Source organism: Anarhichas minor, unplaced genomic scaffold (genome assembly GCF_050575085.1).
Source record: "Anarhichas minor isolate MPS153535 unplaced genomic scaffold, ASM5057508v1 ptg000010l, whole genome shotgun sequence".
NCBI classification, from domain to species: Eukaryota; Metazoa; Chordata; class Actinopteri; order Perciformes; family Anarhichadidae; genus Anarhichas; species Anarhichas minor.
In genome coordinates, this window is record NW_027466456.1 from 11,113,801 (window position 1) to 11,141,495 (window position 27,695).

Genomic DNA, 27,695 nt, shown 5'->3' on the forward strand with positions numbered 1-27,695 from the left:
GCTCCTTCACCAACCCAAACTATTTGTCTCACATAGACCTTAACAAACACACACACACACAAACTCAAAATCTGTAATACAGTATTTGCAAACAACATCACAGAATGAGAACCTATTGCATTGCAATCTATCAAACACAAAGACATACAAATATTGTATCTTTGCACACACTCAACAACAATCTCCTCCTTCTCTCATACCATCGCTGAGACACACACACACACACACACACACACACACACACACACACACACACACACACACACACACACACACACACACAAGAAAATGAGGTTACCAGGCAGGGACAGAAAGGGCACTGCTATACGGATGTCAGTAGACACCTCTACCGTTTATATTAGAAGTCAATCTACCTTATCACATCCCTTACACATACACACACACCAGGCATTATGAAGTCTGTGTGTTTGCCAGCTTTCATCAGCTTGATGGCAGCAGAGTTGGACTTAATGACCCTGATATTTATTTTATATGCAGACGATAAATCTTGGTGCACACACATTCAAATTTCACCTTTCTTGCACTCTTGCTGTTGAGGTGAAATCACAATGGATGTGACAGGGAGCAAAGTAGATCAGATAAGATATACATTAGTAAATGAGATACATTAGCAGTTTGTTGCTAAAGTTTTGAGCAATACAAAACAAGAAACCTGCATTACTTTAATTAAATCGAATTCATTTCTTTTTAATCTTTTGTTACATATCATTAAAAAAAGTATAATTTAAAAAAACAAGCAACATAGAGGAGGGGGTAAAGGAAGAGAAGTGAAAGGAGAAGTGAAAGAGTGACTTACGGATAAATGGTGTCTGTGGAAGATAGCAAGTGCATTGGAGGAAAAACTGGCTTAGACTAACTTTGACTTCAGGAAAGTAGAGATAGACATCCAGATATATGGCCAGTTAAGAGTAGACTACGTCTGAAAGTCCGAGAGAAAAATGACCGTACACATAAGAAATCACGTTCACATCATGATTTTGGTCTGTGCATAATTTTAAACTATAATGGCCTTTTTTGCTTTGACATTAAATCGTGTCTTTTGTCACAACAAATTGACACACTGAAAAATCTATGGAGAAGGCTCCACTTGTTTAAATGGTTACTGCATAAAACGGTTACAGTCCCAATCAATACCTTGTAAATTAGATAATGTAAGTTGGTTATGCCAGCATTTCATTTCGGCTACTTCACTCTTTACATTGGCATGACTAATCCAACCTCTTTTCTTTTATGAGCCGCTCTCTTGTCCACCCTCGCCCACTGGGATAATGTTATCATGATGATCCAATAAAAATCAATGATTAAACGTGTGTAATTTTCCAGAGACGATGTATTAAAATTTATTGTCTCTCTCTCTCTCTCTGGTGAGCCATCACATCAGCCCTGGAGCGATCGACACTCTGCGGGTTACAACTGAAAGTAAAGGAGGGCATTAGAAGCTATTCAATAAGCCACTGTAAAATTGATCAGGCTATAAAAGCTGCTACCCGCCTGCTCCTCACCCACTCCAAACAGGGGAATGTGGCTGTGGAGGAGTAGAGTGAGTGACGGGGAGTATGGAAAAAGGACAGAGAGAGAGAGAGAGAGATGAAGCAAAGAGAGAGAAAGAAAAGAAAAAGGAAAGGGGAAGAAAGAGAGAGACTGGAGCTGAAAGTAAAGAGAACATTTAGGGAGCAGAAAGAGAGAAATTATAAAAGGGAGACAACAGGCAAAGTGTTACAAGATAAACAAGATAAAACGGAAAAAGAGGGGAGCTGTGATTTCTTTCCTGACAAAGCACTCAGTGTGAAGTCACTTCATAGTTAAACAGTGGGATTAGCCATATTAAACTACTATTAAACCATTACACGTACTGTAACTCACCGGTCACTATATAAGGTATTCTGCAGAACACACCCACACACACCCTAACACTCCACAACATACAGTTTCCTATCTTCTTTTTCCAGTTTCATCATTTATATATAGTTATAGGGTAAACCAAACAGAGAATATTCTATTACATTATACCAGCTCCATATAAATACACACTGCATCGTGGGTAATAGGGCCCCCTAGAGGCCTTATCACCTTGACTTCAGAGACGCCACAGCTCTGGTGGGATTGTATCAGAAACCTTACATTACTAAATGAGTGTCTTTTGTTAAATAAAGTCAGACATTTTATCCAACTGAATGTAAAACATTTGCTTCTTCTGCTGACTATCAAAGCCGGTGATGTAAAATTTGAACACTGTCAGTGGAATATTCATATGCCCATCCACATCTGGATTGCCACACCCAACGCGACACACATGTTTGGCACGACAACAGATTCTGTTACTGAAAACATAGTGCCAAGGTGTAACGGGTCAACTTTGACAGTTTATTGCAAACTAGTGGCAATGAAATCAAAGGAGAAAGTTGATCTCGACAGAAACAATTTTCATCTCATTAACCTCTCCCACCCACCCAAAAAAAATAAAGAATTATGAAGGCCAATTTTGTTCAACACCTAAGGTCAGTAAAACAGAAATATGTGCACATTTTCCCACCAACGTTAATGAGTGCAGATAACTCTCTAGTAATAGTAGATGAACACCCTTGGACATTTATTGGTTGATAATCTGTATATGGACAGTATGCCACTTGAGCCTTTCTACTGCCGTCTTAAAAAAAAAGAATATTTCAAGAAATGAGAAAATTCCAGTAGCGAAGAGCGGTGCTGTCGGCTGAATCAGTGGCAGTAGCTCGGCAAACTGCGTTTTTCTTTTAACTTTCAATTCTCCTAAGCATCCGTGCTTCACAGCCCCTTGGGCTATTGCCTTTCTCAATCTGTCCCTGGAGAGGCAGGAGTTATGGTCCTTGTCGATTGAGGAGAAAGGGATGTTATTCCCCTGTCACCCCCTGGTCGCGCCGCCATCCTCCCTGCCCTGATCTACGGCCTGACTCCCCCCCCTTACCCCATTCCTCCCTCCCTCTTCCCCACTTTGCTTCGTCGTAAGCTGCCGGCTATGTCGTTGCCATGGGCTGTTGAGATGAGGACGATGAAAAAATGTTCTCGGGGGGTGGCGGGGATGCTGATATTGGTTTAGAGGTGCTGTTGGCAGCTGCACGATGTTAGTAGTGGGGAATGCTTTAGTTCTGAGTTAAGACACGAGCAGGGAAATTGCTGTGTGTGTGTGTATGAAAATGCACAGATTGACAAAGTTTGCTAAATTTGTGATTTAGGCTGATGTGCTGCTTTATACAAGGCACATGTACTAAGATAGATTGCAGTGTGCTCTCTTTGCTGGAGAAAGTGGGGATGACGTGGGGCGGGGGGAGTGGTAAACTGTGAGACAGCTCGGCCCAGGAGAGGTGACCTGCCCCAGGGCACGTGCAGGTCTTTGTGTGACACCCTTGATAGGGGAGCAGTGACAGGGTTAAACACGAAAGGCAGTTAGCTGACGGTAGTGCGGGATCAAAGGGTCCCTGTAGGTTTGGTTTCAAGTTGGGTGGCTGTCTGCTACAATTTAATTTTATCACTCCAATATTTGTCAAATGTATCATACAATTTGTCCACAGTTTGGCTTCAATTTCATGACTATGTTATATAAATTCACATGGTGGATCTTGTAATTCTAAAACTTTTGGAAATGTTTTTGTTTATTTAGGCAGTATAGCTGAGTGGAGCTAAATACATGAGGAATTCGTATACGTATACCAGCACGGTTAAAAGTGGCTCAAAACAATCCTTCAAGAGACAAAAGCTTGGCTCTACCATGTGTTGACAAATGTTTGGAGAAGCACGCATGAATGTTCAAATATATCTTTGTGCAACGAGTTTCATTTGTGGTTTCTAAGAAGGAGAAAATGTGTCATGGCTCTGTTCTCTGGTATAATTGAAAGAAGAACACGATCATGATCACGATTTAACAAACTGACGGCAACGTTATACCTTCAACACCACCAGAACACCTGACACATGCTCAACAGAGGACTTCCAGACCACGGACTGCTCAGCCCCATTTCCATACTGGCTAATGGTCGGCCTCTTTTGGGCACTATATTGCACCTTAGGCAAATCCTGAGTTTGTGAGGGTCTCTCTGGGTGAAGGAAGAAATAAATAAGCAGATAAATAGATGAATAACCCAGAGAAATGGGAGCCCATGCGGCTTGGCCATCCATCATATATCCTATTACCACGCACTCAGCGGCACCTACAGTATGTATAATGCAGTCAACCTCTGTAAGCAGATACAAATTCAACTCTTTTCCTCCTCAATTTGTTATATCTGACAACGCTACAGCTTGTGCCTTGTTGTTTCTTTGAATTATGAATAGATTCCCTTCACCAGACTTTCGCCTGTGCGTGGTAGCGTGGCGCTGGTATGCAGAACAGCTGCGGAAAACAAATTTGAGTAGCCTGGTATGCTTTGTAGCGGCTGGGCGACTATGCATAAACAGTTACGCTTACAGCCACTTAAGAACAACCAAATGGGCACAATATTTCATCTTTGGATTTGTTTCATTGGGTGTGATGAATACCAAATGCCAGAATGTAGTACGAATGCAGTTAACGCAGTCGTTTTAAGTGTTTCAAATGATCGAAGAATGTTTTTGAGATCTTTCACACAACAGTGAGAAATGGTGGGTAAGCGCTTTAACTGACAATTTAAATCTTACTTCCTGTCACAAAGTCCTTCTCATAATTTAGCCATGACACTTGGAGGCACAAATATTCACAAGTATCATTCACAAACTGAGAGAATAAAGGGAATGGAAGAAATGTGTGTCAGAGGGAGAAAAGGGAGCACAAGAAAGAAGAAAGGACAGCTAGCGAGTAATTAAAATTAACAAATCAGACACATGGGGAAGAGAGAGTGAAAGAAATCAAGTGGGAGGGAGGAAGAGGAATGTAAATACATGGCAAACCCATAGCACATTTTGACTGTTGCCTGTTTGTTTGGGTATTTACACTGAGGCTACAATCAAGTCCTCAAAGCTTCAACCCACATGACAAGAGCCCATTTCAGGGCCACATATCCTCTAAACAGCCAAGCCAAAAAAGCCAAATCTCAGTTCACACTCACACACACAAAACCCCAAAGTCATATACACTTATTTGTCCATCACTTCAAAATGCAAAAAAGATGCAGGGAAAATCGTCAAAATGTAATTTGCGTACAGAGGGAGGGCAGGGGAAGATCAGTTGTGAGGAAGTGATGTTTTTGGGACTTGGCTGAACTTTCAAGCCCTGTTTGGTTTGAGCAGATGTAGAATTAGTACACATCACTTTGCATCAGCAAGACATTGAACACAGGCTGCTGCTCAGAGGCGAAATACCTCTCTGTCACACAGACACAAAGGCACAACTTACCTCAAGTGTCCGTGTAATTATCAACGTGATGTAAATTCCCACAGCAACAAATTCTTATTTTTAATCTTCCAAAAGCAAGTTTAGTGTCTCAAAATATCAGTGGCCTGTTACAACCAGTAGAAGCTAATATAAAACACAAGCACTTTTATTCCACTTTAAAGCTAGGAAAAAAAAAAAAAACTTTTACTACGGCCACTTTGAGCCAGCATGTGAATTTTAACTTCTGTTTTATTAAATTGACCTTTAAATGCAGGAGAAATGAACCAGTAAAATAGGTCACACTTTACAGCAAACATTTTCTGCAATGTTCAAAACAACTTTGGACAGACACTCCATTTATGTGTGAATACAGTAATCATTTGGTTAAAAGAAACAGTACTGTAGGATAGTACTTCATAATGTTACAAGTCTTAGAAGGGAAAAACATTGTAATTACAAGTTGCACTAAAAATGTGTGCACATAGTAATTCTACTTCTACTACTACTACTAATAATAATAACAACAATAATAATACACTCAATTCATCAAGCACGTTCCACACTAGAGGTGTAGCTCAAGATGCTGGACAATAAAAAACAAGGAGAGGTATCAGTACAAGGATACGTGCACATAGTACAATGATACCATCACTTAACACTCTGGGCAAGACATACAAGTTAAATCACACATTCATTCATGATTCATGATATCTGAAATCATAATGCATTCTGCCACAATAACTGATTTAGACATGCACATCCAAATGAGTAATAGTCATACAGAAAAGAAACAGAAAACGCTGTCATTACACAAGGGAGTATTTCTTTCATTTTTGGAGCAGGGGAACCTGTTGCATGTCAATGAACTGGGCTAAACATGCATGACAAGTGATGGTGTGTGGGTGGAAGGAGGCAATAGGGGAGTCAACCCCACGGCGGTGTCAACGAAGGATCTGTGCGTAATCTGCAGAAGATGCATGCAATAGACCGGCACACTACTTTATCTACAAGGCCCCTAATTGCGAGGGATGCTGAGGAACACATGTTAGAAAAAGAGGAAAGGGGAGGAGTGTCAGATGTCAGATGTCAGCAATGTGCAGGCATATGGTTCTTACAAGTTGGGTTACGTAAACTGGAAATGACACCAGAAATCAGGTTTGCTACGATGAACGTGTGAGGACTGCATTCTACTCTGCATGCAGTATCTTTTCTTCGTTAAATTGGAACAGGTTATGTTGACATCACACCACTGAAATGATTGTGACATTTAGAAACGCTAAGATGTTAAGAAGACAATAAGGACACGTGCCATCTATTACTGACACAAATCGGATGTGAAACAGCATGATAAACACAAATTTCACTGGAAGTAAAACAATATGGTCCAGTCAAACACTGTTTGCAGCAAAAGAGACCCCACAGGAAACAAACTCAGTGACCTTTAGTGAACCACAAAAGAAAGATAACTGCTTGACCATCTTTGTTTGTTGAGAAGGAGGCTTAAACAAAGCGAGAACATGATGTGATCCAGCATTTATTCCTCCCTAAAAGGGCTTACAACCTTCAACTCAGCCATTGTGCGGGGCCATACACAAAACACCCACACAACCATTCCCCTTTCAAATCAAATCCCCCCACACTTCACCCCTATTCCTTCATTATGCACTTGTCCTTCTCGTGTGCTCACAGCATATATGTGCTTTACTTTGTTCACATTTTTCACCATGTACCCTCAACATAATCCACTGTCTGCCTCGGACATTTGTGCCAAACAACTTGAGTAAACAGAAATATGGAAAAGGCATAAGAAGGGGCTGACCTTGTACATGCAAGCGACCGCTATCACTTAGAAGATGGTGTGGTTATTGTTAAGAAAAATGGGGCCCATCTGTTTGCATGTTGTTTGTGCTTCATGATAAAAAGGCATTCAGTACCGTAAGTGTAGCGTACTGTTGAAATAAATCAATATTGTAAAGCCACCACTTCACAAACGGCAACATTCTGCTCATGCTGGTCCTGGCATGGTTTGGCCAGATTTATTCTTATTTTTTTTACAAATAACATGAATGTTATTTGATGGAAAATGACAGATACGGCAAACATTTTAATGTATTGCCCTGCACGCTGAAGCCAAGATTCATTTTTATATTTCAGAGATTCGGCATGAGAACTTGAATTAATCAAACACGATGATTAGTTACAGCAAATTGAGAGTGCATGTTTGCCTGTGTCTGCCCTGCTGGATGATAATACGCATACAGTAGTACTAGTTTGTAGTGTGTGAGCACTCGGCCAACAACCCATTCCCAGCACTTAATCACACGGAGCCGATGGCATTTGCACGTTGTTGCATTGAGACAGGAGCAGATTGGACGAGTAGCAAATGGGCTGAATAATATCATCTGACAATCAATTATTTCTGCAATTGTGTTACATAAAAAAAACATGATTTCTGCTGCCAAGTTTGATTTGTCAGGTTGCAATGGAGCTTCCGTCATGTAAATGTGACGGAGGAACTGATTTAACTACTACTGAATGAAAGAGACAGTAATAGTGTTGAGGACCATGCAAATCAACTGCAAAGGAAACGCTGTAAATCACAGTCCGAGAGGTGCACAGAGCGGCAACAAGGAGCAATAACACACAGCACATGTGCTACTCAAATGTGAATGTCATTATTGTACAAGTCAGAAACCATAACACACATAGTATTCAACAATAAGATTTTGTGTGTTAATTATTCAATTATAAATAAAAAGTCAGCGATAAATAATAATTTTCATAAACCTCTGCATAGTTTTTTTTGTCCCTTATTTCAGTTTGGGTTTTCTCTGTTTTTGCACACAAATAATCCTAGTTAAAAATAAAAATGATTTAACGCTTTAAATGCTGCATCAACTAGAGCAACAGAGCAAGTGACACTAAGACCGGCTTAGAATTACAGAATGAAACCAGGGATCGACCTCTCCCTCTCTCTTTTCCTGCTTTGAAACTGGTGTCGCCACTCTTTTCCACAACCAAACGACTCTTAACTCTGCTGAGTGCAGCATGGGTCAGGCAGCTAGATTGAAGCCAGGGTGTCTGGTTAATGTTCAGGTTTAACAGGAGATTTCTGATGTCTGATTTCACTCAACAGGCCAGACGATACTCTCTGTTTCAGAGTGCCTTGCAGTAATGTCTTGCAGATATGATCTAGTAGGGTTTGCCAAATAAACCGAAACTGAGTGCAGAGAAAAAGTTTATGCAGAGAAAAAAAAAGGAATTCCTTATGAAAATATATTACCTGTAAAAATGTGAGAGGAGGGTTTCATTGGAACTCATGTCATCAAGTAGGAAAGCTTTAGATGTTTGGATGAATTTGGTGCAGCTTAACTAGTCAGCCACATACTGTGCACAGACATACGCCACACATGAACTGTCAACTGAGGTACTAAACTATACAGTGAAATGAAAATCCTTCACAGGCAAAACTACCACTTCTGATCGGAAAATATTCAAAAAGCAAGGCTGCAGGTGGTGCCCTCTTCAAAAGAGAGCGTACATCGAGAGAGAAAAAGGTACACAACTCACTAAATACTTCACTTGTTCTTAAATATTCAGATTTCATCTTTCATTCTAATTTAAAAAATATATGGGTGGCCTTCCATGTTCTTTTTAAGTGAGGGTGGATTGGTTGTGCTTTTTGAGAAGAAAGGCCAGCAGAGTAATCAAATAGGCAAGCAATCTTGTAACTTGCTATATTATCTTCAGTTCCAAAGAGAGCTGGTTCAAATCCGTTCACTATGAAAAACTGTGTGGGAAAAGTGAATAAGAGATAGTAGTAATATAGTTACAAGTGAAAAGACATGACCCATCTTCCGTATTTGTGTGGACCTATGTGTTACCAGAGTAAAAAGTGTATGTCTTTCAATGCTGCATAGAACTATCATTAGCATTTCAGTGTTTCAGGCTTTGTATTATCACTGCACCTTCAACTTTAAAATGACATTTCTGGGTCTTACTATAGACCTTTATTTTATTTATTATTATTTATTTATTAAACATATTTTCATTTCAAAGCAGGAAAAGCACAGGCATAACTAATAACACCAATGATTAAGTCAGTGACTAATAAATAAAGGGCCAAAAAGACAATGTTGCCAACACAGGGTTACTAGTGGAGAGGCCAAGAACCGGATTTGTATTGGTCTGACTCACCTCTGGTCCGCTCTTCCTCCTCCGCCAGGCCGGGGCTGTTGCAGCGAGTTGCCTCCTCCTCCTCCTCCTGGCTTGGCGTAGTCCCGAGTGGGAAACTGACAGGATGAGAGCTGGTAACTGAGCTGGATGGTCGGGAACTGGCGCAGTTCTGCAAGAAATGAGAAGGGTTTGTAAGCTGCAGTAGATCACTGAAGGGTTTTATTTACTGCTTAAGGTACAATGTGTAAGATCTGGCCGGAATTTTACTTAAAAAATGTTTTCAAACATTATCAACAGAATGCGAAGAGGTTACGATATTGACTATGTCTATGTGTTTCGTTGCAGAGATATCTACTAAAATGAGCATGCTAAACAGCGAACGCCGGCCTGTCCACTCTTGTTGTACCACTTGTACTCCAAGAGGCGATAGTGAGTCACTGTAACGTTTGGTCTGCCCTTTATTCAAAAAACACTTTGGGACAAGGGAACTGGAAGTGCAAAATGCGAGCTTATTTCCTGGTTTTAGGACTCATTCAGGCACTGAAGAACTCATCAGTAATAATGACACTACATTTTACATTTTCATTTTGTTGATAAAAGTTTTTCTCTGATCAGCAATAAGGAACGTCCTATTAAGCAGTCACAATCAGTAACAAACGTGAATAGATGTCATGGGCTACTACAGACTACAGTATTGTCGATCCAACAAGACCAGGACCAAACCTGAGCAGCTGCTCGTTGAATTAAACTCAGAGAGCTCCTTGTTTCACACACGCATCTTCCAGCCAGACCAAAATAAACGGCAATCACAGAAAACCCATTTGTTTGCACAGCTCTCAAACAGACTGGGGGGCTTCAACGGGCTCCAAGGCATCTTATATTTCATACTGTACTTCCATCAGGCAGGAATGCCTCAACACTTGGGGCCTGCCATTCTGGCTGCTTTCGTGTGTCGTTGATGTCTAGCTTCAGTGAACATGACACACACACACAGGTGGAAAGAGACAAATACATGCACTGCTAAACACCATTGTAAGTCACTCCAACCAGGGGTCTTAGCAACAGAAATGAATATAAAGTATTTTATTTAACAACATGCAGCTATTCCACAGTTAACAGACAGAAACATCCACTCTCTACTGTCCACTTGTGAAAATCAAATTCTTGTTCAATAAATGTTTTCCTACACCAAGACTGATTCCAACCAACTCCTTGCTTCCGATGTTGTCAAGACTTGAATTAAGATCTAAACAACTAATCCGCTTCCAATTTATTTCTATATTTCAGTGGTGTCAGGGGCATGGAGTATGGGGGAGGGGTGTTTTTTATACAGGTCTTGCAACTGACAGCTTTATTTCACAAAGCAATCTGGCTGTGTGTGTGTGTGTGTGTGTGTGTGTGTGTGTGAGGGAGGTCAGGGTGTGTCAAGAGATACTTGGTATCAAACAGGCAGTCTACAATGGTCATAGTGTGTGTATGTGTGTATAAAACTCCACCCCCTGAGGCTAAAAAAGCTGTGTGTGCGACCCACGACCATGTAGAGGGCTCTTCCACAAGGAAGAGGGCTACAGAGGTAGACAGAAGTGTGGAATTTAAGAGGGACGAGTGTGTGATTAGGTTTGGTGGAATTAATATGTGAGGGCGTCAAGGTCAAAGGTGTGTCAAGTCACAGTGCCAAGAGCAATATGTACTTAAATTGTTCCTTCAATTTTCAAAAGATTTTCACGTTGTGGGCTAAGTTATATGAAACACATTTAGTATGATGCCATGTGCACTGATTAGATATGCAGTAAATTACACTATATATATATATATATATACAGTATATATACTAAATCAGTCTGGTGCTTGACCTTCTTAAAAAAAAATCTGTTTCTCATGCGATCATCCGATCAGACCCGACCGATCAGATGACCTCAGCAAGGCTTAGTATTGGCTGCTTGCAATGTCGGTGATCAAGAAAAAAAACAGTAGAGGAAAGTTTCAAATGATTTGTTATAATTTAATTTAATTCAATATAAATTCTTAAATTGCAGTTGCAGTGAAATATCCCATTGGGTTAACCCTTCGGTCGTTGCAAATAATACAACATATAAACCCCTCTGTATCCGACAAGTGCCATTCGTCTTCAAATGACCCCATATGCAGTAACACCGCCAAAGCCTCTTTATCCCTCAGCCGGCAAGGCACGATACCCAATCCTATGTTTTACAACAAGGGGATATATAGGGGCATGTGCGGTCATCTAGAGCCAAATGTCTCCTGTCTAACCAAAGGACAGGTAGATACAGTATTTCAAGCAGGATTTATGGCACAAAATAGCATTAGCTAAAAACCGTCAGGCGGCAGTGATGGCTAAAAAACGCATTCTGGTAGCGGAACCCAACAAGATTGGAAAATTGCCACCACCAGAGGGGAGAGGAAGCAGTAAAAATGACGGTAGATGGGGGGGGGCCTCACTGATAACATGAGCAGACAATATATCAGACTGCACCTGGCAACAAGGGGCCCCAAGGGGGCCCCCCCCAGCCGAAGCGCCCAACACCGAGACACACTCAACACTCTAATTTATCTATTTATTTATTTCATTTCTTCCCATCCTTACAGTGTCCATCTCTGAGGTGGGGGGTCAAGAGGAAGTAGGGGCACCCTGATATTTTAAAAATCAATCTGCCGTCAAAAATGATTTCATTCCTTCTTCAATGACCTGAAGCGTGAGGTTGGGGAATATTGGGGGGCGCATATGTGTGGGTCAGGGTGCAGAGGGAGGGGCAGGACAAAGTGTTGCCGGCCAAAGAGGAGTGGAGATAATGGGATCACTCATAAGGGACAAGATGCATTTTGTGTGTGTGTGTGTGTGTGTGTGTGTGTGTGTGTGTGAGAGACGGGGCAAAGGAGAGTGGAATGATGAGAGTCTGGGTTTGTCAAGGTGCTAGGGTCTATAATTGTCCGTGTGTGTGTGTGTGTTATGTGCGTATGTGTTTGTGTGGCCGAGACTATTAAGTACTTTTAAAGTGCTTTGTGTAGGCTACAGTATAAGCTTCCTCGGGACACACACACACACACATGCAGCATCCCACCACCTCAGCCAAACAGCAGCGTCCAACAAGGTATAAATACTGGCTTGACACTTTAATGTCAGGGGACGGCTTGTCCTGGATTAGAAACTTGTAACCCACCATGGAGCTTGACATTGCTGGGATGAAGGTGCTGCAATAGGCAGAGTGAGGAAGGGGGAGAGCTATTACAGTGGGTCTATGTTTGATGTATAAGGGCATCTAACATGAACTGTCGACATGCGGATGCACAATGTTGCCTCGTGGCCAGCTTTCATTGGCAAGGAAAATTTAGTCTGTCGCACCGGTGTGTATCAGAGACACAAAGACATATGAACACTCACACACTTAAAAACAAAATATAGAGGATAACATACTGAAAAATTGAGCGCTTTTCTTCTCTCCTTGATCCTGTTGACCGTGCTCCGAACCTGAAAGAAAAGAGGAGAATGAGATAAGTGTATCTGACACAACGCTCAATGAAACACACTTGCAATGGATTAAAACAAAAAAATCTTTCACAGCAAACAACTGCAAGCACATAAAGTGTAAAATGAAGAAAGGAGAAGGGGAGTGGAAGGGAAACAACACATTTTGAACATTGGTTTGCAGGTGCAGATGGGGAGGTCTCTGTGTGTGTGTGTGTGTGTGTGTGTGTGTGTGTGTGTGTGTGTGTGTGTGTGTGTGTGTGTGTGTGTGTGTGTGTGCGTGCATGTACGTGTGAGTATGTGCGCATGTACGCGTGTTCCAGTATGTCCCAGTGGCTAATGGGACTTGAAAGTGACACATAGAGCTAGCAAACTAAGGAGACGACTTCAAGCTATCATCTGTCAGCATAGAGCGCCGGGACCAACAAATGGAGCTATTGGAGGAGAAGGGACCGCCCTAGCAGAACAGATTACATTTTTACACTCCGGATGAAACAGTGTACTGGACGCCTTCATTTAACACATACAAGACCAGACACGGATTGCATAGATATTAGAGATATACAGCATACAGTTTCAGTATAGACTTGTCACTAAACTAACCCCCAAACCTAATTTATAATTGACCTACTAAACTCCTTTTAAAATGAGATAAACAACAAATATATGTATATATATAAATATATTATATTTATTATAATATATTGATGAATATTATGTATCATTCTTTCTTTTAAACTGATAAATAACCATTTGTAATTAAACTGATCCACGTAGTTATGACTAATGATTAATAGTATCAACAAACATTTCTATGTAAATATTGTGTAAATAATATAACGGGATGAAAGACAGCAATCTAGCAATTTACTCTGTTGCTTGAATAACATTCTGCATTAATTAACCTATGGAAAAAAACAAAAACATACTTTATTTAAAAAATAATGTGATGCACAATTAAATAAGTGTTACTAGAAATACCTTTGGTAGAAAACAAAATTCAAAACGTCAATCTAAAATATGACAAAAATGATTACTTTGTCACACAGCAGCAGCTGTGAATTAATGTGTTTCCCTGCTAAAAAGCTGTGATGCTTTTAATTACTAATACAATGTCCTAGGTCTGCTGATTTTTCTTTTTATTAAAAAATTCAGAACAATTCCGCTATCATTAATTGAACATTGGAACATCTTTCATATTATTTTTTTCTATGATCAATTTGCTACAACAACAAGAACAATATATCAGAAAGGAAAAAAACAAACAAACATACAGAACAGCAGGAATTACTCAGTGTGTTTTCAGTCAAGTAGGATGAAGTCTTCTATGAACAGCCTCTGGCACTTAAGAGGTCTGTGTGTGCGAGTGTGTGTGTGTGTGTGTGTGTGTGTGTGTGTGTGTGTGTGTCTGTGTCTCTGTGTCTCTGTGTGTGTGTGTGTGCGTGCATATGTCTGTGCACGTTTTCAGCGCTCACTGTAAATTTGTAGCGGATGGGCACTCATCACTACAGCCCGTCCCAGCCCAGCCCACCACGTTAGTGAATATGCATTATGGCTTATGGCTTCATTAAGTCGCAGCGTGTTATAAATTATGACACCACACTGAACACACACACACACACACACACACACACAGTCTCGAAGACGGCATGTGTATACAGAGGATGTTTTGCATACATACCAACGTCGAAGGGCCACATAATGAAGAGAGCCCGAGCATTGTGACAGGGCAAAATCAACAGCACCTGCATCATGTTTCCAAAATCCTCCTATTATTTCTGACAAGATCCGCAGAAGGCCTTCAACGCGATGCAGATGTTGAAGAGACAACGCCTAAACACAATCTAATGGGGAAAGTAAGTCCTGGGGATTTCATTGATATCAAAAGCAGCCGGCGTGCTGAGGCAATTACATGACACAACTTAATTAATCATTTGACAATGAGGGGAAGGGCATTGTTTTAGATGATCGTTATGTGTTTAAGGGGTTTTGCGCACACTCAAGGTTTCGAATGATGCAAAGCGTGTTTCCCATGTAAATGGGCGCTAAGCGATTATCATATGAAAGCAGCGGCGCCCGACAACACCTGCCGACATCCTTGGAGCTGATGGAAATAAAAGGTCATCAAAGCACGGGATTACAAGGTGACCACCAAGGAAAAGCTAATTGCAATGAATAATGGAAAGCTATTGTCAGGTAATTAGCAATTAAAACGCTGCATTTTGAGTGCAATAGCAGCAGACGCAGTCTGTCTTCCGTGCCATATTGGTAATTATTGAGCCTGGAAACCAGCCTCATGAATGGAGCATTTTTCCACGCCTTTCTTTCGCATATCAAAGTAAAATTTCTTCACCATACGATGGTTAAAGACTGATTTGTACCAAGTTAACAACCAACAGCGACTTTGCAAAGTTTTTTTCCTCACTCTTTAGAATCATGAGTGTGATACGGCCCCAGCCATCAAAGCAGGTTCGCCTCAATAAATCCAGACAGAGCAGGAACCTTCCTGTCTCACATCGGCCTTTCCCTCATCATTCCCAATTAGTGTTTATTTTCAATTAAGCAAATATTTCCTTTCAGGTATCAGGGAGTATGAAACCTGGAGCCAGTGTTGTGCCACACGCTAGACCGGTTAAAGACACGAACCAAAATGTTGAGCAGGTTGGGGAGAACCAAAGTAGCGCCCCGGAAAGGTGTGCTGAGGGTTCAGAGGAAAAAAAGAGAAATGTGTAGATCTGAATAATGGCAAAATTATAGATTTTTTTTTTTTCCCAATTGTTAACAGAGAAGTGTGGTCCTTTTGAAAAAAATGTAACATGTACATGAGCTGCTCCCATGGTCAAGGGCAATGAAAATGAATTCCCAGGCACTAAAAAAGCCACTTAAGCAAGAATGCTGTGTGGATTTATTTTACAGTGCAAAAGGTCAACCCTCCTTGGCTCTGTATTGTCGGTGCATTGCCTATGACTCAGGGACAGCTCTTCACGCTCTGGAGAAGACATGGATGATGAAAAGAAAGACAAATTGGGAAATAACAAAAGACAGGAAATGCAAATGTTACATGTGAGATGTCCTCTTCGATAGTGAGACAAAAGAAATATAAGAAATTGACGGGGGAAGGGGGGGTCAGCTAATGTAATAATGTAATAATGTAATAGATAATAATAATTGTAATACTGTAAAGATCTGGGAATAATATAACTACGTATATTACTCAGCTCTTCAAAGCTGCTTGTACAGTGTACAGTGACAATGACCTTGTGCATTAACTCAAAGCAACAAGAGGCAAATGAAAAGATGAATTATGTTTGTATTCATCACAACTGAAGACTTGTCAAGCAAGGCTCATTCCACCCACAGAGGAGAGCGTTTGTTGAATTCATTTAACATACTGTATTTATAGCTGTGATATCAACCATCTTTTTATAACATCTTGTATGTTTCTCCAGAAAACTAAACATGTGTGCTTGGCTCAAATACTATTTTGAAAATAGACTTCTGCATTTCAGAGATTTTTGTTTAATCTGTTTATTTGAATTGTTAACTGTGCTACAGGGCAGATTTCCCCTTTCTCCTCAAAGTTTGCAATGGGAAGTGTCTACACATGAAAAATAGACCACAAGTTTAGAAAAATAGTGCTGTATTTTAAGAAGGCTCAGATGCAATATCACTTATGCACATCTAAAGTTAACCCTATTTACATTGACTAAGAGCCACGTTTGACCAAGAGTGATTTTCATCACTTGAGTCTCATCCATTAAATCATATCTCTCTGTGTCTCGCCACTCAACCAAACCCTCCACCCCTACACAGCTGCGGCGTATCTAAATGGTAATAAAGCAGCATCTCTATACAATATGTCCTCCTTTGTTGCATATTGTTGCTTGCATATTGCTTTTATTTTTTTGTCCTACTGTGGTTACTGCTTGGGGCCCCGCGAAGCCCTGGCCAGCGGCTTTGTCAGGATGCTAAATGGAGGGCCGTGAGTTTAAAAACTTAAAGAGGCAGTGAAATATTAGCCAATGTGGGTGAGGAATGAGTGGCTGAGAACCGCGGCGTGTCAGTGTTTAATGGTCGGACTCGGATGCATATAAGTTAGTCCAAGCATGAAGGGCAGTGGGATGCTCGCGTGGAAACGATGTCGCCTCCCCTCCTTCCCATCCCTCCTCCCATCCACAGACACACGTTCACACACACATACACACTCGTACTGTCATCCCCCCCCCCCCCCCACCCACACAGCTTTTAAGCAAGGAGCCCATCAGAAACTTGTCATTTCTCTCATTCACTCCGACAGCCTTGAGACACAATGCAGACTTACCTCTGTGTTGTACACCCCATATATCAGGAAGATGAACAGGCCCTGCAAACACAGACAAAGAAAGAGTGAGAGAAAGAAAGAGAGAGAGAGGAAAAAGAGGAAGACAAAGTTGTTACAGTTGTTTTCTCTCTTATCCTCTAGTAAAAGACAAAAGGTAAAGAGTGAAGCGACATGTACGAGTTAGGTTGATTTTTTTTCTCTTTCATGGCTACACAGAGCTGAAGCACACTTTGGTGAAAAGTAACGAGAGAAGAAGTAGGACTTGAAAGAGTCCAATGAGCGTTTGCTTCGTCTACTATATTCACGCTCCTCATTTCAGCCCCCAACTAAGCCATCAAAGGCTCAAACCCAAGGTTCCATATAGCTTTATCAAAATAAAATATCTGTTAATGCCTTCTGTTCTTCTGCACAGAAACACACACAGAAATATCTATACAGAAGCAAAATATATACAGAACATACAAATGACACAGAGTTCAGGCTCAGACATATAAACATAACCACACAAAGTCCATGTATTCACAAGCAAATGCAACAGACACAAATAAATTAGGAGGAAACAAAGAGAGTATGAACACAAACACATGTTAAAGGCACACACACGGGCACATAAAGAGAGCAACTGAGGCCAGACGAGACTATCAAGGAAACCCATTGGAGGAAAGCGTAGAAGGAGAGAGACAGAGGGAGCATAATGAAAAAAATGCCACATAAAAGAAGATATTTCATGTTCACAAAACTCCACGGCTAGTACCCATGGCCCAAGAATGCCATGCCCTTGGATGCATAAAGGCTGCACTTTTGGTCACAGAAAAACATCTATTTTTCATTCCAATCCATTGTGGCATCCGTTGAATGTACAAGCTGTGCATTCGCCTTCGAGCCATAATGTAATACTGTTGCCTCAATGGAAACAGTAAGAACAACATTCTCAGAGCACCAATTGAACGGTGCCACAAAAGATGTACTGAGAAAACTGAAAAGGCAGGTAAAATCCTATAAATTTCAAGGCTGATAGATACAGTAGATTCTTTGACAAGCCAACAGTATGTCCACAGTGGGTCTAGCCATCACACAAAAAAAAACTTTAAAAAGTACATCTCTCCCCCCTTTCACCGCTCAGTATGTGTCTGTGTTGCTTCATCTTCAAACGAAGGTGAGGACACATCCTGAGGACAGGCAGGCACAACCTGGTCAATGCATCAATCAAGTCGAGTTTGGAGCATCCAATTTTTGCCAGAGGGAGATCTCGATGCATCACCATTGACAACATGATTTGGGGGCCCATTCAGAGTGACAGGCCGCCGGCGCCGGCGACGACCTCTAGCCCGAGCCGCTGCCCATCCACCTCCTACTGGCTGCTCTCCTGTCCTCCAGGGACTGAATTGCCCTGTCTGTCGGGGCTGTCAGGTGACATCTTAGGACATCCATCCTCTTTAAACTGACAACTCCGCTGGTCTCTGACACGCTGAAGACAACAGGCATAACAAGGGATCTCAAGCTCAGACCTGCGATTTTATCTCGACACTTCTTATTTTCAATTGCATGTAATGTTGGCTACAACCTAATGTGGTGCAGAATGTGATAAATGTAAGACAACAAAAAAAGATTCTGGCTGATCAACAGCACAATATGACCACGAGGGGATGGTCAAGGTTGTTAAAAATACCAGAAATTGCACAAGTAATACTAAATATGAGATCTCTGGCTTTAAAAACTCATCTTCTAATTCAGACACAGCAAGCAAAAAACATTTAACTTTTCCAAAAATCCAGTAGTATACAAACAATCACCATACAAAATGTTTTGGCTGCAGATCGTTTTTTCTCAAGCTACAAATATCATTGACAAAAGCTTTGGCATTTTTCAAGTGTGTGGATAAGGGTACATGTTATCTTTTTATCATCTTTCTTCCATCATTCAGTTATTAGCCTATCATCTGCTGTTAAAATGCAATGCTATTGTTGGGTCGGCTACAGGCCAATGTAGCTCAAAGACTCTAAAGGGCAGCAAAGTGGGAAGCTGTCCCAGACACTTTTGAAAACATAAGTTCTGACCTTTTTCACCAAATCCTGATTACCAACACAAGTAAATATTATTAGATTCCCCTCAGCAGCTTTGTTCTGCCAGAGATAATGGACCTTTTAACGCCACATATACTTTATTTCAGAAGGCAGGTCTCCACGATATCAAACAAACAAAATCTTCAGAAAATAGTGCCTACTGCTCCCCTTGTCTTTGAAATAAACTACAAGGAAGTTGGGTCCTTTGTCATTTTTGTATGTGATATAGGCTGACTGTAATAATGGCATTTAAAGTACTCCATTGAAGAAAACTACTCACCACCAACAAGGTCTCACAAAGGCCTCCTGATAAAGGCAGTGCTACTAATAGAACGCCAAAGGAGTTTGAATGTTTTTACTTGGTTTAACAAACAGGTTTTAACAATGGAATAAAACCCCTGCAAGACAAAATATAACTTACTTTTTTCTTTTAAATCATTGCATTTACAATCACAACCTATAATATCCATTGGCATTTAAACAGAAACAAAGTGTTGTACATAGTTTATCATAACATACTGTTGTGCAATATGCTCTTTCCACCCACACACATACACAAGCACACACATAATAACAGACAGTGGGTGGTTAATTTGCAACACAGACCCTATTGTATTGCATTAGAATTGCAATTTCCAACTTATTGTTGCAATTTGATTATCATGTTTTTGATCATTCCCCTTATTTGTAAATCATCTTTTGTTGTGTAGTGAACAAAGTGGGGAGAACATACTGTGCACATTAGGAAAAATGATCTATTAAATTATAATTGAGTTAAAAATAAGTGGCAGCACAACAATAATGACGGATTGTTTAAAATGTTAATTCATTAATATTCCCGCTAAAAAACAAACAGAGACGAAAAATGGGCCGCATTATTTAAATGCATGTGTGCTTTTCTAAACTCAGTCCTGTTTCTTTTGAACTCAGCGGCAAATGCTACAAATTTATGCAAAGAATGGATGCAGTTGCTTTCAAAGTATTGCTATACTGTACATCAAACAGGGGAGCATAAATTAATTAGTATCCGGCTAATTAGGGAACAATTGTATGTTTAAAAAGTTAAAGCCAACAAACACTGTGTTTGACCAAAAACATTATTACCCCAGAGAGGTGTACTATGCTGCAACACAAGACAGAAAATAGCATTTGTTTAAATGAGAAAGCAGAAAGAACAAATCAAAGCCAGCGATCGATTTACTTACACGATCTAAGTCAATTCAATTAAAGCAGGATAATGTGGTTCTAACCCTTGTACTACTGGCTGTTTGTAATGTTGACAAGCTCCTCTCGGAAGTTCACCACATCCTACCTCTTCTATCCTTGTAACTCACTCTTCCTAAAAGCATCAACTGAGTGCATGAAATGCAATAAATGCAATCCATCAACCACAGGTAATACTAATAAGAAAGGTTGTATTACAGTGTTTGTGTAAATGTTTCTATTTAATAGCTTCAACATACGTGGAAATGTAAATTTAATTAAAAAGCATATTTTCCTCAAATGTCAAAAGCTAGAGAGCTTTGGCAAATAACAAGGTTCTTATTCCCTGGTTATTTAGATTTACAGGTGTTATTAAGTTAAATGCAGTTTGAATTCCTGTTTTCAGTTATCTGAATTAGTTGCCAGAGAGCAGAACTGATTGGAGACCTTTCACACATGTAGTCACGTAATGTTATAAGGAGACAATGTGAATGAGGATTTCAGTGTTTAGCGCATCATTTCCACAGAATACAAGGATGTGGATGGATGCACTTGTAGCTGCCAGGATCGAGCCTGTGCCCTTTCAGTTACAATGAATGGGCATACATATTAATATTTAAGCATATTTCATGTACAACCAAATATAATGTTTTTTTTATTTCTATTTTAAAAAGCAGGCACATAATAAAAATATATCAATTTGATGGATAATGATTTAAGCCCTATATTCACTTTTTGACTGACCCATCATTTCTGCTATAACTTGCAGTGTATACACAATTTCCTCTGCTCTTTCTATTTCTACAAGCATTATTTCAATATCCCTGCTGTAATTGGTTTTGCATAATTTTGAGAGACACTCATCCAAGTATTGATGTACTGGAAAACTGTATAATTGGAACAGATCATTTTAGCAATTTAGCGAATGCTGTTCTGCTTTGAGTAATTAATTACGCGTGACCTCCACATATAACTTGTCTCTTGTTAAGAGAGTTAAAGAGAAAATAAAAATACCAGAAGGTAAAATCTCCCCCATTTTCTGGTTATTTACTGCCTCTGATACTCAGGCAGAAGTAGAGAGTCCGGGCTAATAGACTTCATCCTTGTACATGTCCAGCACTCACACAAACTTCCACCAGCTTGGCTGTTGACATTGATAAATCCAGGGCTAAAAACATTGCGTCTGTATTTAGCCCCCTCTCTTACCTTTCTGCAGCCCTCTTTACTCCTATATAAAAACCTCCCAAATGTGTTAAGTAAGGGAGCACTGGCAATTCGAAATCTCAGAAAACAGCAAGTTTATTATATTGTCATTGGGAAACAAATTTGTTATGTAAAGATATGAAAACTATGATTAAGGAGGGAGGGTAGTGTCCTGGTAAGAGGAGAACGGCTGGCATGGCAGTTTTCTCTTTCTTTCTTTCTTTGACTATATTGCTGCTATATAGCAGCAATATGATTGATTAATGTTTCTGTAAATTGTAAACAATTATTAAAGTGATAAGAGTTATAAGAACTTCTGTGCAAAACATTTGTTGTTGTTGTAAGTTCAATGTATGTTTTAAGGACATTTTAAGGATCCTGTGAAGGCCTCTAGCAATAATGGTAATTTAATGCGTTTACTTTCATTCAGACTCAGAGATGAGAGTTTGAAATAATCATGTAAAAAATTGATTCCTTGCATCCCAAAATCTCTATAATGGCGGTGGCGAGTACAAAGGTAGCACGACTCAGAGAGCGACAAATAGCCACATTTATGGGAAATACGCCAGTCACTCCAGTGACTGAAAACAATGTAATAATTTCATCAGCTCCACTAATCAAAAGAAATGTTACACTAGTATCAGGCGTGCAGCCAGATATGGTTGGTCACATCCAATAAGATGTCCTCAACGTCAAACCAGTAGTGCAGGATAGTAACTCAAGGCTTTTTATTATGTACACAAAAGCTGAGCCCTTTGACTCTCAACAAGATATTTAACAAAAGCCACTTAACACAGTGGCTGTGTTCGGGGACCCCTCACCCCTTGAGCCCTTATATTTGGTACAGGTTAGCCTGTTTGGTATCCAAGTTGCTTTCTCCATCAACACATTTAATTCTACATATGGATCCCCAAAAAAAGTCTCTTTTACAATATTTACAGGCCTTCAATGTTTTGTGATCAGCAACCTCTGTTTTTAAAGCTCAAAGTTGACTCTCCATGTCCCCTAAGGCTCTATGACTTAAATGCCATTATGCCCATCCCATGTCTGATTTGGTAAGCAGTACATTATGGTTTGCAGAAAGTAACATTAATATGATTTGTAGTAAATGAGTGAAAACTTTAAACACAGGCATCGTCTTTTAAAACCTTAAGCTTTGCATTAACTGACGTAAATTCAGCCTTTACAAACATACATTGTCAGAAATGTAGGCAAGTCTGTAGTAAATTAAGTTGCTCTAGGCGAAGCACTAAAACAAAAAAACAAGTTGTTAAAGAATCTTTCCTCTATTGGTTTAGCACAAAAATAAAAAGTTTCACTCCATCTCAGCGTCCCATGTCTAAATAAAACCTTTCATAAATGAGATGGCTGTATTTCGCTAATAATGAAAGTTTTTGTAGACCACATGTTCCACACAGTTTTTAGAAGAACTTCAGGCACTGCCACTGCTCAGTGTCAAAAGTTCTTTGTAGTAGTCTAATCCAACATCAAAAAATCAAGATAGATATACTTTTCACAAATGACATTTTTCAATTGGGCCGGCAGCTTTCTCTTAAGTAGCTGAAGACCGCAACCTCCACATCCTTTTAGAGAATTCCAGGCTTCGGCATCACCCAATGCCAAAAATGAGAGCTATTTGAACAAGTTGAACCCAACGTCAAATACCCCAGCCTAAATTCAAACACACAGAGACACTTTTCACAAATAGAGCTATCTGCATCCCCACTTGGCAAAAAAAGGGGAGGAAAAATTCTACCCTTGCACCTGGTAATCATTACGGAAATGAGAGACAGAAGAGGTTAAAACGCTGTGATGGGGGGAAAAGAAAAGAAATTCACACTTCTGCGCTGGGGCTTGCTAATGTCTCTGACCCCTCCACGCATAAACAGTTTAATTAACATGTATACATAACTTTCACTTTAACTGCTCATGGCATGTCAAATCAAAGTGTCTGTCAAAGCTGTGAAACAAGGAGTTGATACTTTGCAGGTCCTCAGTTCAAATCCAGCTCTGTGTAACTGCTCCAGCTGGCCAGAGAAGCTGGCAATAAGACATGAAGACAGACACGCAGGCAGGTAGACGGGCAGACTGCCACTGTGTCAGTTTGATGAGGTAAATACCTCCCAATAAAAGCTTTGTAACACCCAGCTTTGCTCAACTCAAGCAGGAGTCAAAACGGTTTTCAGTGGAAAAACAAAATGCGAACCAAACATAGACGAACTCGATGCAACTTTTTATTCAGGTTCTAAAAATCCGGGTGACATCATCATCATCGCTGAAGTCGTAAACAATGCTGCATTTGAAGCGACGTCTGTTCAAGTAAATATGAACATGCATAATATTGCCATACGTGCAGCCATAGTCTTTCTACAGATACAGATATAATGTATAATTATATTTGATGTTTAATAAACCCATGTAGAAATGTTATGCTGTGTTTATTCTATGTGCAGCTAGGAATGTCTTCAAAGAGAGGAATTTATATTGTCAACCTGAAACTTTATCTTTGCTTTATGTCTAATTTGAATCCCAACACCTCAAAAGTTATCATTGCTGGTAAAATACAAAAAAATGCACAGGCCATAATATCCATCCAGTATCATCAAACTCTGTATTTGGTTCTCTTAACAATGACACATTACAGTATGTAGTCTGTGTATGAGGGTGGGGACGGGGTTTGGTTTTCTTCCTGTTTCCATCCTGTTGTACAATATTAGGGAGAGCGGATCAGTCATTCTTTGAGAAGAGCTATTAGGACTCTCCCTTTTTCTTTCCCACACACACATCCAGTCAGTTGGGCTGTCACTTTGAGGAGGGGACCTCCAAGCCAGCCTGCCTCTACAGGGTGTATAGCTACAGAGGAAAACCGAGTGTGTGTACACACACACACACACACACACACACACACACATACACACACACACACACACACATACAAACAGGCACACACTGAGGCCGGCAGCAACACCAGTACTGGTGTGTGATGGCTCAGGAGAGGAGAGAGAGTTATTAGCTTAGCCCTGAACCACCTACTTAATATAGGGGCCGGCGGTGATTGCTAACAGAGCCTGGCAGAGGTGACAGCTTTTGGCCCTGCTTGAGGAAATCCAATTGAAAAGCAGCCAAGAGGAACAACAACCCCGAAACAGATGTTGCTCGCTACCACCGGCGCAACTTGGGTACACACAACCCAGCGGCAACAAACCGCGATGGCAAATCTGACACACAAACATACACACAGCGGACATGTGGAGCGCACACACATTTACTGTAGGGCCACTTGAAACTTAAAAAAAAAATTTCACCTGTCATTTAATATGAAAAAATACTTATATATATCATCTAATGTTTTTAATAAGTAACAAATATAATGAGCTATAAAGCCCTTATATTTAACATATAGGAATAGCAATACATTAAACAATAATAAATAATACAATTAAAAAATAAATGAAATTTAAATCTTTAAAGATGATGAATTCAAAGCATATATATTGCCTCCACAGGGCTCTCAACACGGTAATGGCTGAGCCAGCAGCCCGCTGCTTACGGTGCTAACTGTGCTAACAGTGCAAACTACGGAGAAAGTGCTGACAGAGCTAACAGTGTTAACCTGAAAGAGAACGGAGGGTGGGTGCTACGCTTGCTCTCACTGTCGTATAAAGAACGTTTAATTAAAATAAAACATCATCCCAAAAGAATAAAACACACCACCCAACGACAAACACACAAACACACATACTAGGCATTTCCCTCCAGTTTGAACATGAATTAAGGATCCATGAACTCCATCAATCCAAGGTTAGATCCTTTCGTTCATGGTAGAGTACAAAACACTCTGGCAGCTAACCCAAAAAAAGGAATTAAGAGGAAAAGTAAAAAGAGAAAAGAGAAAAGAAAAAAATCAGTAAAAAATTTGTAAGTCTGTTAAAAACATATATATTGAGCGGAGGCCAAAACAAAAACCTTTCCCCCGGGGAATACACCCACCCAAACATCAATCCATCTATCTATCCCTCTCCTTTTCTTTTTTTAACATCTCTGGCAGGGCATTTCAATGAAAACATAACGTGCAGGACCTCAAATCATTACAGCCCCTTGCTCCAATATTAATTGAGTTTGGCAAGGCTGACCATGCCTCAATCATAATAACATTAATTTATTTTTTTCTATTACCACTACTGCAAAAGAGCAAGGGAGAGATAGAGAGATAGAGAGCGCTAGAGAGAGAGGAGGGGGGGGAAATGGGCTAAAATCAATTCTGACATATCTTTATTGCCAGTCGATGACAAATGACGGCACATTTGCCATTGCTCTGGCATTGTGTCAGTGTTTGTCATATCGATTTTATATCAGACGGACAAATGTTATTGATGAAGCGCCCAAGTAACAGATGAGCACTCTATTTTACTTCTTTTAACGTTTAAATAAACCAGACTGATGGGGGAGTGACGGGTGGACTTGTGTAGCCGAGCTTTCCATTTGCTAATACACGTCATTTTTGATTTTTCTTTTCCTTTAAAATGTACTCAATTCTTAGACATTTACAAAAACCGGGCCTGTTGGGAGTGGGTAACTACACCCTGAACCTGATCACACTGCACACATGTGGTAATGTATGGGGGGGTAAAGAGAGCACGAGAAAGAGAGTGAACTGTAAACAAACTAGCTTTTAAACAAGACAATTTAGGCTTGCGTGTCTTAGGCGCCAAGCAAAACACAGCCATGGAAAACTGATACAAACTTTTAACACATGGGTCGAAGCAGGAGTCTTTGAACTGGTGAGGGAAAGCTCGCTGCAAGTGCAAAGAGCTGTTTAATTAAAAATACTTAAGTATCCAACGGGCCTTTCTGTGGCGCCCCCTTGTCAAATTGTATGTGATCCCACTGTCAATCTCCGAGGGTGTTTTCTAATTGCATACTTTTCCACTGACAGAGAAGAAAAAAAAGTGTTGGAGGAGAACAAGTCCTGAGAAACAGCAGCTGGGGACTGGGTTTGGTTTATAGACACTGTATTCATGGACACACACATGTGAGTACACACACTTGCATATACACAAGCTCTGTTGTACTACATAAAGTGCTCGAATTACTGACACCAACATATGTACTGTATAGACACATATACACACACAAACACACAAATATATATATATATATATATATATATATATATATATATATATTCGCAGCGGCGAGGCAGAGGTTGCGGCTGCATTAACCGTGTATGTTGAAAGGGACCCTACAGGCGTCACAATGCATATGGTACACATAGGCACCGCTGAGACGGCTCCGTGAGCAAGATAACTTGGCTTTCCAGATCAATATAGCACGCACTGAGGAATTTATTGCTTGAATTAACTACACTTACCATCAACACTGATTGGACATCCACATTAATAAAAGGTGGAAAATTATACCTTTGACTAAAGCATGTTAAGAAAGAATTCATTTTAAATCCAAGCAGCAATTCTTCCCACACCAAGTGGTGGAAAAGTCCAACAGTCTAGTGTGCACAATCCCATCCACCTAAACTTACACACATCCATGAAGAGTCATGCTTTTTCAAGGTAAAAACGGTGGATCTTTCCTACTATAATCTTCCACTTGTAAACCTACAAGTTACCATTTCAAATATTCAGTCAGGCAGATATACCACATATTAGGGCTGCCCTGCAATATTCAAAGCTATGAATATCTCGCTACAGAGAGGAAAAGAGCATCGGCACTGAGAGCGGCGGGGGAGCTGAAGCTGCTGCAGCACCCTTTTTTCTGAAGGCCTAGAAATTAAAAATATAAAGGCTAAATTATTTTCACTGTCTTATAACCTCCATGCGGTTTAATGTGTATCAGTAGATCCTTGTACATCTCCTGTATGAAATGGCTGTATTCTCACTGACCTGC

General features: G+C 40.3%; 1 protein-coding gene across 1 annotated transcript in view; it reads right to left on the minus strand.

Annotated features, from left to right (window-relative positions):
- LOC142946406 (adhesion G protein-coupled receptor D2) overlaps positions 1-27,695 on the minus strand; it is an 83,204-nt gene that overhangs the window by 24,120 nt on the left and 31,389 nt on the right. The window contains exons 20-22 of the mRNA XM_076087602.1: positions 17,323-17,364; positions 12,951-13,004; positions 9,539-9,686 (exon numbers count right to left, since the gene is read on the minus strand). Coding sequence (XP_075943717.1) covers positions 9,539-9,686; positions 12,951-13,004; positions 17,323-17,364 — 244 coding nt within the window. The remainder of the gene's footprint in view (positions 1-9,538; positions 9,687-12,950; positions 13,005-17,322; positions 17,365-27,695) is intronic.